The 12303-nt window shown below is 42.9% G+C and overlaps 1 protein-coding gene across 1 annotated transcript in view; it reads left to right on the top strand.

Moving 5' to 3' along the window:
* The window catches only part of LOC147710452 (ficolin-1-like), a 241282-nt gene that overhangs the window by 16493 nt on the left and 212486 nt on the right, over positions 1 to 12303 (top strand). Inside the window, exon 2 of the mRNA XM_086921138.1 lies at positions 3995 to 4099. Coding sequence (XP_086777264.1) covers positions 3995 to 4099 — 105 coding nt within the window. The remainder of the gene's footprint in view (positions 1 to 3994; positions 4100 to 12303) is intronic.

The raw sequence follows: 12303 nt of genomic DNA, 5'->3' as shown, positions 1-12303 counted from the left end.
CACCAGATCACCAATTCACCTCAGTGAAGTAACAGAGAACAGAAAAGGGTCATGTTTTGGGAAGATCAAGAGTCATGTCAGCTGGGGACGCAAAGAGAGTACGGTGTGTTACGCACAAAATGAATGGCAAATCCAAAGCAGAACATAGAAATGTCTACAGAGGGATCAAATCAAAAACTCTTGGGCAAGTCTCTTAACCAAAGAGCCCAACATTTCCATGCCACTTGAAGTCTGACTAAAAGAACCTGAATAGCCAACCACAGAGCTTTCAGAGTAGCAAAAGCAAACCCCTTTTGAACATCTTGAAATGCATGATCCAAAGTCTGTGGGGTGGCAGGACAAGGAATGAACTGCTTTCTGCAGCCCTTGGGCTGAAAGATATACCAATGGTAAGCTTAGGACTACCTAGTTCAATCACACTGGAAATGCAGTAAAAGCAGAAGCTCTAATTGTATCCAGCGCAAAATTTTCCATGCACTTCACCTATTGCTGACAGTCGCCCTCAAGTTAGAACTCCTTGCTACCTCATGCATGCCCTTAGATACATGTAGAAAGTCGTACTTCTGAGAGAAAGATTCACCTTGCTTGACAGCTTTTAAGAGTGGTGTCTACATTTCTATCCACACCCTCCCTTGGAGTTACATTCTCAGTGACCATTAGCGACATCTCACTTATCAGGCTGGAAGAAATGAAATCCTCAGGCACAGCATCCTAAAACAGATCCCTGGACCCCACGGGTTACAAAAGCCTATTAATGTGGGTATCACCAGCCTTTCAGGATCCTTCCATTTCAGCTGCACCAGCTTCCTCATAGATTTGTACTCAAGCATAGAGGAGTTCGGCAGTCCCTGATTGTATGAAATTGGGTTATTGGTTGAGGGGGGTGGTAGCCCTACTCAAGCAACAACTAACAATTCTTGTAAGGGTGAACCACAAAAGTCACTAAATTAACCTGTGATAAACCCTCTGGTATGTGTAAAGTATTTACAAGCAATAAAGTGAAAACACCACTCAAGAAAAATCCCAACCAATTTACAAAGGCAGCGTAAATGATAATAAATTAAATGATATCAGAACAAAAAAATTCCAGCCAGTAGAACTGGAGATATCCAATTTTAAAGTTTTAGGCTAGTACTCGGGGAAACTCCTCCCAATCATCCTGCCTGGATGGCCCATCATGTCCCAGCCTAAACCCTCTTTGTGTTACTCTCTGGAAACAATAGACAAACCCCAATTGCGGAGCCATTCACAGTTATGTGACCCAGGACACTGGCAAAAGGCTCAAATGATTAGGACAAGAAAATACCAACTTTCTAAAAGTGGCATTTTCAGAATTGTGACTAACATCCTGACTGTACCATTAAAGAGGATTTTATATCGTAATCAATAAACAACATATCTCTATCTGATTCAAATGCAAAATTATAACTTAGTAAATGTAATATGTAACTAGTTAGCCAATGGGCCCTACAACAGTAAAAACTAACTTTAGGAATTATATTTACTGCCAGGACATGTAAAGCTTACATGTCCTACATTTTCATTACAATGCACCCTGCCCTATGAGACTTTAGGGCCTGCCGTAGGGGTGATTTATATGTTTTAAAAAGGAAGGTTTAGGCCTGGCAAACAGATTTCTTTGATAGGTCGAAATGTCAGTTTAAAACCGCACTACAGGCTGGAGTGGCAGGCCAGAGAAGTTTGCGAATGCCACTTTAGTGGGCGGCACAGTGAGTACTGCAGGCCCCCTAGTACCATTTAATTTACATCCCCTGGGTCCATGTGGTACCATGCACTATTTTGCAGTACATTCCTTAACGTTTCTTCGGGAATGTGCCCTCAACCAACCCCTGTATCGTCTATAAAAAAAACTTCACCTTTTTAACAGTTTAATGTGTTTAACATGCACATATTTACATTAATTTTCTGACATTTTTGGTCATGAATCCAGAAATCTTTTTCTACTATTCTCAGGCTGAGTTATCATTCCATGACCACAAGACCACTGAATTCTAGACGGATTCTCTGTCAGGAATCGGCCAACAATAGGGTAGAGTGAATTAGTTAAGGCCGAGGAAGAGAAGGTACATTTGTCCTTGCACAAGGCTCTTTTGGACTCAGGTAAGATGGACTGCAACACCTCTTCTGTCCCTTGAAACAAAAAGAACCTGTTCAGCCATTGTGCTGCTTCCATAGCCAATCCTACAACTAATCATTAAGTACAGAATGCTCCAACTCCATCAACTACTCCGAAATTAAAAACACAATTAGCAGTGGGATGATTGGAAAGCTATTCAATGGGGTGCCTTCACTGATGCCCAATTAGATGAATGGAAACGATCAGCTCAAACTTTGAAACTACATCAGATGACGAGGCCAAGCCACCACTCTAGGAAGGAATTTCTGAGATAGTTTTTCTTGCCTTTAACATGACTGTTCCTTCAAGAAAATCAACATATAAGTATATTAAGATAGGAGTTCTAGCAATATATTGATCGGTCAGTTCATGTTTGACCCCGCACAAATGCAACCTCGACTGAGAACCACAGAAAAACCCCCCTCTGCTCATCTCTTTTCTGACATTGATCTAAAGAGCCGAGCTCATCACTCTTGGTTTAGAGGAGGTCTGATGATGGTGCATCCATTTTTCACATTAATGGGTTTATCATATTCCTCTCTGTTGACCCCAGTCGATAAAGTGTCAATGAGAAGTCAGAGGAGTCTTTCTTTCTGTCTGACTTTTTTGCTTGCTTTTTTCCTGTTATGGATGAAGGGTGTTCTTCTGAACATGGTGGCAAGCTGTGTGACAGTAGTCGGATAAGGGAGGTTTTTCTCTTGGATGTGGTAGTTCCTCCTAGAATGATGGTGGCACAACTTTGTTGGCTGGATACAGGGAGGGCAGAAGAGAAAAGTGGTGCAAATCGTCAGGTCAATTTTGAAACTTTCTTTCCATTCACTATTTCAGACAACCATCAAATTATTCCATTGTGTCCAAAAGATTAAATACCAATCGCAAAACATTCTCAGTCACCTACAAAATGAAGAAGCGATGAACTGATAAAGTTTGCTTACAGAGGTCCAGAATCTCCTACAGTAACTAAATAATCCTGTATAGAATGATAGTCAGCTGAATTCTGGTTTCCACATAGGGATCCCCTTTCCATGAGAAAGAATCCTACTTCTTAGTCTTCCTGTTCAGATTGTTTCGAACAAATGTGACAATGTATTCATGTAAGTGGTTTTTTTTTGGTGTGATGTTATTTCTCAATTTCTTTAAATTACATTCCATCTAAAGAACAAACCAAAAGTGTCCTGTGTCTTTGAAAAACATCTTGCTTAAGTTGGTTACATTATATCACTGATTTGTATCAATTTTAATAGCTTCCTCATCAAGCAATTTGGATCACCAATGTCCAATGGATGTGGCATGTTGCCATTACCAGCTAACTTTGCACTAATGGATCACTAGGCACTACCAATCCTTGCCAGGTGAAGAGCATCGACACATGCTTCCACCCACCACTCATTGCCACACAAAACCTATTCTAGAATGTATTTATTTTTGGTTCCATCCAAACGTTCTCGTATTGTAATACATTCTGTAAGGTTGCCAAGTATTTGCTTGTAGCTCTTTAATTAAACAGTCACTGTTGTCCCACACTCCCAGCATTGGACATTTTAGTAGTATGTGTTTTTATAGATAAGGCCCTTCTAGCTGTTATCAAAGAAGGCTCCGTTGAATTACCTTTGCTATCATTGCATCATCTTCTGTTTGGGGTATCTTCAAAACTATAATGTAGTGTCATACTTTGACATATGTAACTTTCTATATCCGTAAGGAGAGGTATGCAGAATTATTTCTACATTCATCCCAATCTCACCTAGAGAGTCTAATAAGCTGATGAAAGTGGCCAGAGGCTATTTTCAGCACTTTCTAATAATCAAAAGAGCCATGCAGTCGTGCTAATATTTGTTACTTTCTTCCTTTCTTTAGAGGTAAAGATTGTTGGTCTGGGTACACAGGACAAGCTGGCCATTCTGCAAGGATGCCCTGGATCTCCCGGAGCCCCTGGAACCAAGGGAGAAGGAGGAATGAAAGGTATAAAACTGTGTAAATTGAGTGGGGGTTCTGTTTGGGTATTCCATCTGTTGTAAACTAAGATGCCTCAATCAAAGAGTGCTCACTGCTCCCGGTTACGTTAAAACATACAAATGCTGATTGAAATAGTCTAGTACAGGGCAACTCTCTCTCTCACAGATTCCCAAGCAGGTGGATCTTTAAGACTTGTTGTGTGGCAATATTTTCTAATGCATGCTTGTTCCAAAATTTCACCTTGAACTGATGATATTTTATAGAAAGCAGTAATTCAACAGAACAACAGGAGGTGCATATTCTGTCTACAAGATCCACCCCCAGACTCCTCAATGGCACCCCTCATATTCCACTGTATCCTACTAACTTCCATTCCCATTCTATTTCAGTGCATTACTTAGTACAACGCACATATCAAGTTCAACACAACTTTCTTCGTGCACCATTCAGTGTTATCATTCTAACATCTATTTCAGTGCATCACTTAGTACAACGCACATATAAAGTCCAACACAAGTTTCTTTGAGCACCATTGAGTGTGATCATTGTAACATCTGCTACCATATCGCACTTAGAAATGGCAAATATTTACAAGTGAACATAACAAAAAAAATTCAAAATGCAAAAATGAAACAGCACCAACGAGAGCAGTATAAAGGCTCTGTTGAATGGCAATGGGCACCCAGCCCTGCTCTTCGGACTTCTTGACTTCCTGTAGAGAAGCCCTTAAAATGATCAGTAGCTGATTTACCACTAACAATCCTCCCCGCCTGATGATAATATTTACATGCACTTACCTCTCACCAAGATCCCCTCTAGCTAACTTAATGACATTACTTTTACCGCTAGGGTGGACACCTTAGGTTGGTCTGTTTACTCCACTTGAGCGACCACACTCCTCAACCTTGCGCCACATTTCTGAAAGCAGCATCCTTCATGAATTTTACGTGAATTTTACACACCAAACATCCACTATTCTTCACCGGAAAGGAACTCCTCTTCTCCTACCACAGAAACTGGCATTTTGCTCTTGAAATATCCCTAACTCATAAACTCACATGACCCGGAATTCAAATTCTCCAGCCTCAGAGAGGGTATGATCACAGGCTTCCTTCCAATGAATATGTGAAACGAGGCCTGCCTGTTGTGAAGTGGGCGCTGGTATAATAAGATAACAATGTATTTTGAAACGTTTCCGTCTGCAGCCATGCATCGATCACACATGTAATGCATATTTTGACTAAGCTACCCAGTCTTTGAATTGAATTGAATTGAATTGAAAATAATTTATACCGCGCAACCAAAACCCTAAAGTGTGTCAAGGCGCCTATCAAAATAAATCAGAAAATATGGCAAATCAGACTATGCATATGCGAGCGCGAAGAGACGGGTCTTCAGGGCTTTTCTAAAAAGCTGCAGAGTGGGGAGGGACCTCAATTCCATGGGAAGAACATTCTAGCACTTGGGTGCAAGATTGGAAAAGGCTTTACCTCCCCATCGGGCTTTTCGGATACGCGGGACTGATAGAAGACCCTTATTCGAGGAACGTAAGTTCCTGCAAGTACTATAGCAGGACAGGATAGATCCGATTCCTATAGAGCTATTTTTTGCTAGGGTCCTATAGATTAAACACAGGGTTTTGAACAGAATGCGGTCCTCCATTGAGAGCCAATGAAGCCGTTTCCTGGCCAGCGTGGCCGAGGTGCCCCGAAGCAGATCCAGAGCGAATCTGGCCGCTGCATTCTGGACCACCTGCAAGCGCTGCAGCAGGCTTTTATTCAGTCCCGCATACAGCGCATTGCAGTAATCCAGACGAGAGCCCACTTAAGCCACTGCCAGTTGTTTCCTAGCCTGCTGTGAAAGGTAGTGCCTAATCCTCCTCAGTATGCGTAGAACGCCCCAGCAGGTGGCAATAGTCCTGTTTACCTGTTGACACATACTGAGGGAAGGATCGATCACCACCCCAAGATTTTTAGCAGATGCAGCAGACACAGGACATGCTCCAAGTGAGTCCGGCCACCAGTCAGCTGACCATACCTCCTCCTTACCTCCAAACACCATCACCTCAGTCTTCTCCCCATTCAGTTTCAGTGAATTGTGAATCATCCACTTTCCGACCGCCTCCATACAAGATCTAAAATTGGAGGCAGTCGGAGTAACTGACTGGGAGAGAGAGACGAGGATCTGGGTGTCATCCGCATAGGAAACTACCTCCATCCCAAAAGATCTAATAAGTATAACAGGAATCAAGGCATCACCCTTAAATGGGGTAAAATAGATGCTGTTGGCCTAGAGGCAGAGATTCTAAATGCCTATAGCTCCGAATTTGACTCATGTCTATCGCCTACAGCCAACCCTGAAAAGGTCATAGGGAATTTTGAAATTTTATGTGGGCATGTAGCTGAGCGTCTCAAAAAACCAATTGGGAAAAATAAACCAAAGGGCCCCAGATGGTTTGATGCCATGTGCTCTGCATCGCATAGATCCTTAAAAATGGCATTACAACAAAAACCAAGGGATAAAGAGTTGGTTAGAACGACCAGAATGGCCTATAAAGAGGCCATCAGAATAAGGAAGCAGGATCTAAAAAACCTCGCTTAGGAAGATCTAGAGAAGGCCTCGGAATTAAAAGATAGTAGGCTCTTCTGGGAAGTAATTAATCGCCCCCTTTTTACGAGCGATGGTAAGGATAACATTGTGATGCAGATTACAGGTGAATCATGGGAATCCCACTTTGGAAAAATCTTTAACCCAATTGCAATTCAATCTCAGTGATCATTGGAGGACACTAGGGAGCTGGCGGCCTCACAGACATCTTTGTCTCTGAGCTCTTCGCTTACTCTGCAAGAGGTGGGGGATGCCTTGAGGAAAGGCATATTACTAAAAGCCCCTGGCCCGATGCAGTACCTTTGGATTTCTTTAGGCATAACGTCAAGGTTTGGGCACCTTTACTGCTAAATGTGTTTAGGGCAGTTGTTATTGGCCGTATCCCGGCATCATGGAAGGAGGCAGTGGTGGTGCCGATCTTTAAGAAGGGCGACAGATCTGACCCCCGATGCTATCGCCCCATATCATTAATTGATGCATCATGTAAACTGTTGGGTAGGGTCATCTTAGCTAGATTGGAAACATGGGCAGATTCGGTGGGCCTCATTGTGAATTCCCAATACGGGTTCAGAAAAGGAAAAGGGACGGTCGAACAGTGTCTGAATTTGGCACTAATCATAGGCAAGTACATGAAGGCAAGGAATTCTTCCATCCACCTTGCCTTCATGGACCTTTCAAGTGCATTCGACACTGTGTGTAGAAGCAAGCTTTGGCAAATGATGGGGGATATGGGCTTTGAGGAACCTTTGGTCCCATTGCTCCGTAGAATGCATGAAGCGACAACTGTAGCCATAAGGTTCGGGCCAGGGGGGGAAAAGACAAAATCTATCCCCTCAACTGAGGGCGTACGACAAGGTTGCATATTAGCCCCTTTTTTGTTCCTTGTGTACACAAATGGCTTGGAAAAGTATCTGTTGGACCATTGTTGTGACCTCCCGAAGGTTAACGGCAGGAGCATACCAATGCTTTCTTACGCCGACGACAAGGTACTTATGACCCTCACAGGAAATAGCATGCAGATCTGTCTTGATGCCTTTAATACCTTCATGTTGGACCTAGACCTGAAGGTAAACTTCACAAAATCTTTTGCAATGGTCTGTGGCCCAAAGGGGACTAAATCTAGAAAGTTCATGGTAAATAATTTTACCATTGAAAAGGTAGAAAATTTTAACTATCTGGGAAACCTTTTTAATAATAAATTGAGTTGGGCCCCATTAATGAAGACTCGAGTTCAGAGCGCTAGTCGCTCTATAGAAGGTCTGTTTCGCTTCTGTGGTAAGTTAGGTCAAAAACCTGTCACACATCTAAAAACCCTGTATAGATCCAAATGTTTGTCTGTGGCCACCTATGGGGCAGGGGTTTGGGGGATTGAAAGCCCTGCCTCAATACAAGTCATGGAGAACAAATTCATAAAGCGTGTACTAGCAATTCCATCAGGCTCATCAAATAAATTTGCTCATGATGAAATAGGATTGAGTTATGTGAGTGATACCATTCGTCTTTCACCCTTATTATTATGGGGCAAAATATGGTTATCTGAGGATCTTCAGTTCTCTAGAGATATTCTCCAGGACTGTTTAAACCTGGAAAATGGGAAGCAGATCCCTTGGTTATCATAGGTTAATGAAATGCTTCATAAAATAGGTCTGGGTGATATCTATGATAACCCTGAAAAAATCCAGGGAGACATTAATACCGTTATCAAAACAAGTTATTGGAAATCTTCACATGCTCATTCCCTGGTTAGGCCATCTGGATGTATGGTTAACTTACACCACCAGTTTTATTTAACTTTCACAACTCATGTCCAATGGCGGTTTTATCTCACAAGGTTTAGGCTAAATATTCTGCATTTTCTTTTTGCCTTTCCTAAACAAGGGGGTTGGTGTGAGAGGCTGCCCCCTTGTCCTTGTAATAAGAAAGTTAGTCAAAGTACTATGCATGTTGTCCTCTTTTGCTCCTTATATAAGGATCCGAGAACTAGGTTTATTAACCCTATTTTGAAGGGGTAGCAACCATGTAACTACAAAGAAGGTTATGACTACTTGTTATCATTGTCATCTTCTGGAGTGTGTTGCGCCATGTTAAATTTTATACGAGTGTCTCTCCTGATTAGGAAACGATATGGTTAATTTGGCCTTAGACCTTTCATTTCTGTGGGATGTTGTGTTGTGTTTTCTATCTTTTGCTCATTTTTGGCCACTCTAGTATGAATACTCTATGAAATAATGCTTGTTGACTTAAAGAGATCGGTACGGGCCCTATTTTCTGTATGTTCCGCCATGTTAAACTACCTGTGAATATATTAATTAATGTTTTCTTACCTGCTCAAATGTGTAATTTTAGAATTTTAGATTGCTTTCTTTTAAAATATCTCTAAATCATGTTTTGTAAAATGTTTTACTTTTAGGATTCTTCTCTGAATCGAATAAAGTTTTGAACCTGAACCTGACTCTGTACTATGTTCCCTCCTGAATCCATGCTGGGAAGGGTCCAAACAGAATTTTCCACGAAGGCAGCAAGATGTTTATTCAGATGGATTTCTAACATCTTCGCGGGGGCTGGGAGCAGTGAGATGGGGCGGAAATTCTTTAGTACCCCAGGGTCGAGAGAGGGTTTCTTGAGTAAAGGTCTTACTACCGCATTCTTCCACTGCTGGGGAAAAATGCCCTCCTTCATGGCCCTGTTCATGATGTCTACAAGAGGTGGTAAAAGAGAATTTCCACACTGCTTTAGGATCCTAAGCGGGCAGACATCTAGAGGAGAGCCAGATTTAATTTTACTGAGAAGTATCTCTGCATCCTGTAGAGAGAGAGAGGGGAAGGATTCCAGGCACCATACCGGAGACTTCTCCGAAGGGCCAGAGTCCAGGACAGCAAAGGCAGCGGGCTTGGTGGTAACAGGTTTCAGCAACTCTAGAGCGGTATAAATGTCCAGGATCTTAGTCTGGAAAAACGTCGCAATATTGTTGCAGAGCTCCTGTGACGCCATCACCGGATCAGGAATCTGAAGGGTGGTAAGGGAATCTGCTATCCTAAAGAGCTCTTTAGGAGATGAAAGTGAGGAAGTTAATACAGTAAAGTATTCTTGTTTTGCCCTAATAACTTCCAGTTTATACTTTCTTATCAAGATCTTATGGATTTCCTTTTCCCTTAGATCCCAGCTGGTATGCCATAGACGCTCCTGTCTCCTGGCTTCCTGTCGGAGCAGTCTTACATGCTCCGTGAACCATGGGGCTGAAGGTCTTTTCCTCGCTGAATAACATGGCCGTATAGGGGCCAGAGAGTCCAAAGCCTCTGTAATGATCTTATCATACTGTGAGACAGCCGACTGGACATTGTCCCCCAAGGAAGTAGACAAACTGGTGATCCAGGGTGTGAAGGAACCTTCTGTGATATTATTCAAATTCCTACGTAATTCCGTCTTGCTCGGAATATGTCGAAAACCATCCAAGATCAGACAGGACATAGTGAATGATACGGCCAAGTGATCTGACCATGACAGAAAAAAAGAATCTTTTACTGTCAACCTCCGATCGTTGGAAAAGATTCCATCGAGCGTATGTCCTGCTCGGTGGGTGGCCACTTTCACCAATTGAAAGAGTCCACAAGCTAACATAGCATCCACCAGAGAGATGGTGTCATGGGCCTCTGACAGCTCAAGATGGAAATTAAAATCTCCCAGAACCATCAGGTTTTCGCAGCCAAAATAAGGTTCAAGGATGTGAAGCAATTTTATTCCAAAATCGGCTCTAGGGCCTGGAGGACGATAGACCAGAAGAGAAAAATAAGGAGCCTCAAAGGCATCCATAGGAACCTTGATAGGTGTGATAAGGCATTGAAGGCATTCTTTATAAAGAATGGCTAACCCACCTCCCACACGGCCCACTCTATCATGTCGTACCAAGCAGTACCCCTGCGGGACTGCTACACCAAGGTCAGGACTAAGCATGGGCGAATTTTGCGAATTTGCGAATTTGCGATCCGCAAAATTTGCGAATTTGTGCGAATTTGCAGATTTTTGTTTTTTGCGTGTTCGCTGGGTTTTTTGCGTGTTCGCGGGGTTTTTTGCGTGTTCGCGGGGATTTTTGCGTCTTCGCAAGCCGCTTGCATAGCAAAGCTACCCATGCAGTCGTTTATGGGAGAGGGAGAGAGAGAGAGATAGATAGACAGATAGATAGATAGATAGATAGATAGATAGATAGATAGATAGATAGATAGATAGATAGATAGATAGATAGATAGATAGATAGATAGATAGAGAAAGAGAGAGGGAGAGAGAGAACGAGAGAAAGAAAGAGAGGCCGGATCTCTGAAGGGACAGATTCCTGAGTTGCCCCTACAGAACATACAGCTTTTTATTTTTAGCAAAATGCATATGAAAATTGTGCTGTAAAGGTCTCTTTTAGATTAACTCCTCCTGAAAACTCAAAATGGGTGTATTTGCCATTCTCTCCCTTCTTCCTGTTTTTTTATATCTGTAAGTGCTTCCTGATGAGGTTTAATTCCTTGGACAGGTGCCTCGTTGCCTACTTGTAACTATTCTCTGACCATGCTTTAAGGGTCAGAGCAGGGTCAGAGAATAGTTGCAAGTAGGCAACGAGGCGCCAGGAAGCAATTAGCAGCAGGTGTCCAAGTTGAAGTTAATTTGTTTGTAACCCTTTTGTAAAAGGTTACAAAGAAATTAGGTTCAACTTTTGCACCTGCTGCTGTAACCCTTGCTTGGCTGAAAATTCGTCCCCGCTGATTCGCGGATTTTACTACGATTTCACGAGATTCGCGGATCGCGAAATCGCGTAAAATCCGCAAATTTGCCCGCGAAACGGATTTTACGCCCACCCTTAGTCAGGACCAGAGGAGTCCTTTGCCCATGACTCTGTGACGAAAACCAACGAAGGCTTCCTGTCAAGTATGAGCTCCTTAAACATGATGTTATTCTTAATAAGAGAGCGAGCATTGACAAGAATACAGTCTTCATGCCGCGTTTTGACTCCAATATCCCCCAGAGAATATGATCGGTAAGGAGAGGGAGATAAGACAGAGCCACTGGGGCATGCCAAAAAGCAGCCACAGTGCGGAGATGAAAGAAGATCATCAGGAGAGCTTCTATGATAACACGTAAGACTTGGAGGCTTAAGCCTTAGCATCTCCTGTAGCGAGTACCTACCAGTCAATCTGCCAGCTTCATTTTGGCCAGCCGTCCAGCCCGTCCTTAGCGCGGACGGGCGCAGACGGGCTGGACTCTGGCGTGACTCCGGCGTAGCGACGGCTAACACGCTGCACGCACACGCTGCGCGTCATAAGGCCGGTTTAAATAAGGCTCTAGCTACTCTGCCTGCCTACTAGAGCGCCCACTAGTGCAGCGCTTCCCCACACCCACCCAAGATGGCGCCCACCAATTGAAAGAAGCGAGGGTCAGGGCCGCCTAAATAGCGGTGAGGACACAGTTTAAAATGCAGAATTGCGGACAGTGATTAAGAACAAGGGATACTGTGCTAAAAGTAATACCAAAATAAAATACCAAAAAACGGGGAATTTAAAAGCGCTAGAAGCGTCTCAAAGCCAGCGCAATGCAAATAATATGCAGCCAACAAGAAGAACGGT

This window comes from Lissotriton vulgaris, chromosome 5, assembly GCF_964263255.1.
Source record: "Lissotriton vulgaris chromosome 5, aLisVul1.2, whole genome shotgun sequence".
In the NCBI taxonomy this organism is placed as follows: domain Eukaryota; kingdom Metazoa; phylum Chordata; class Amphibia; order Caudata; family Salamandridae; genus Lissotriton; species Lissotriton vulgaris.
The sequence above is the reverse complement of the archived record's forward strand: the minus strand, read 5'-3'. Positions and strand labels throughout refer to the sequence as shown.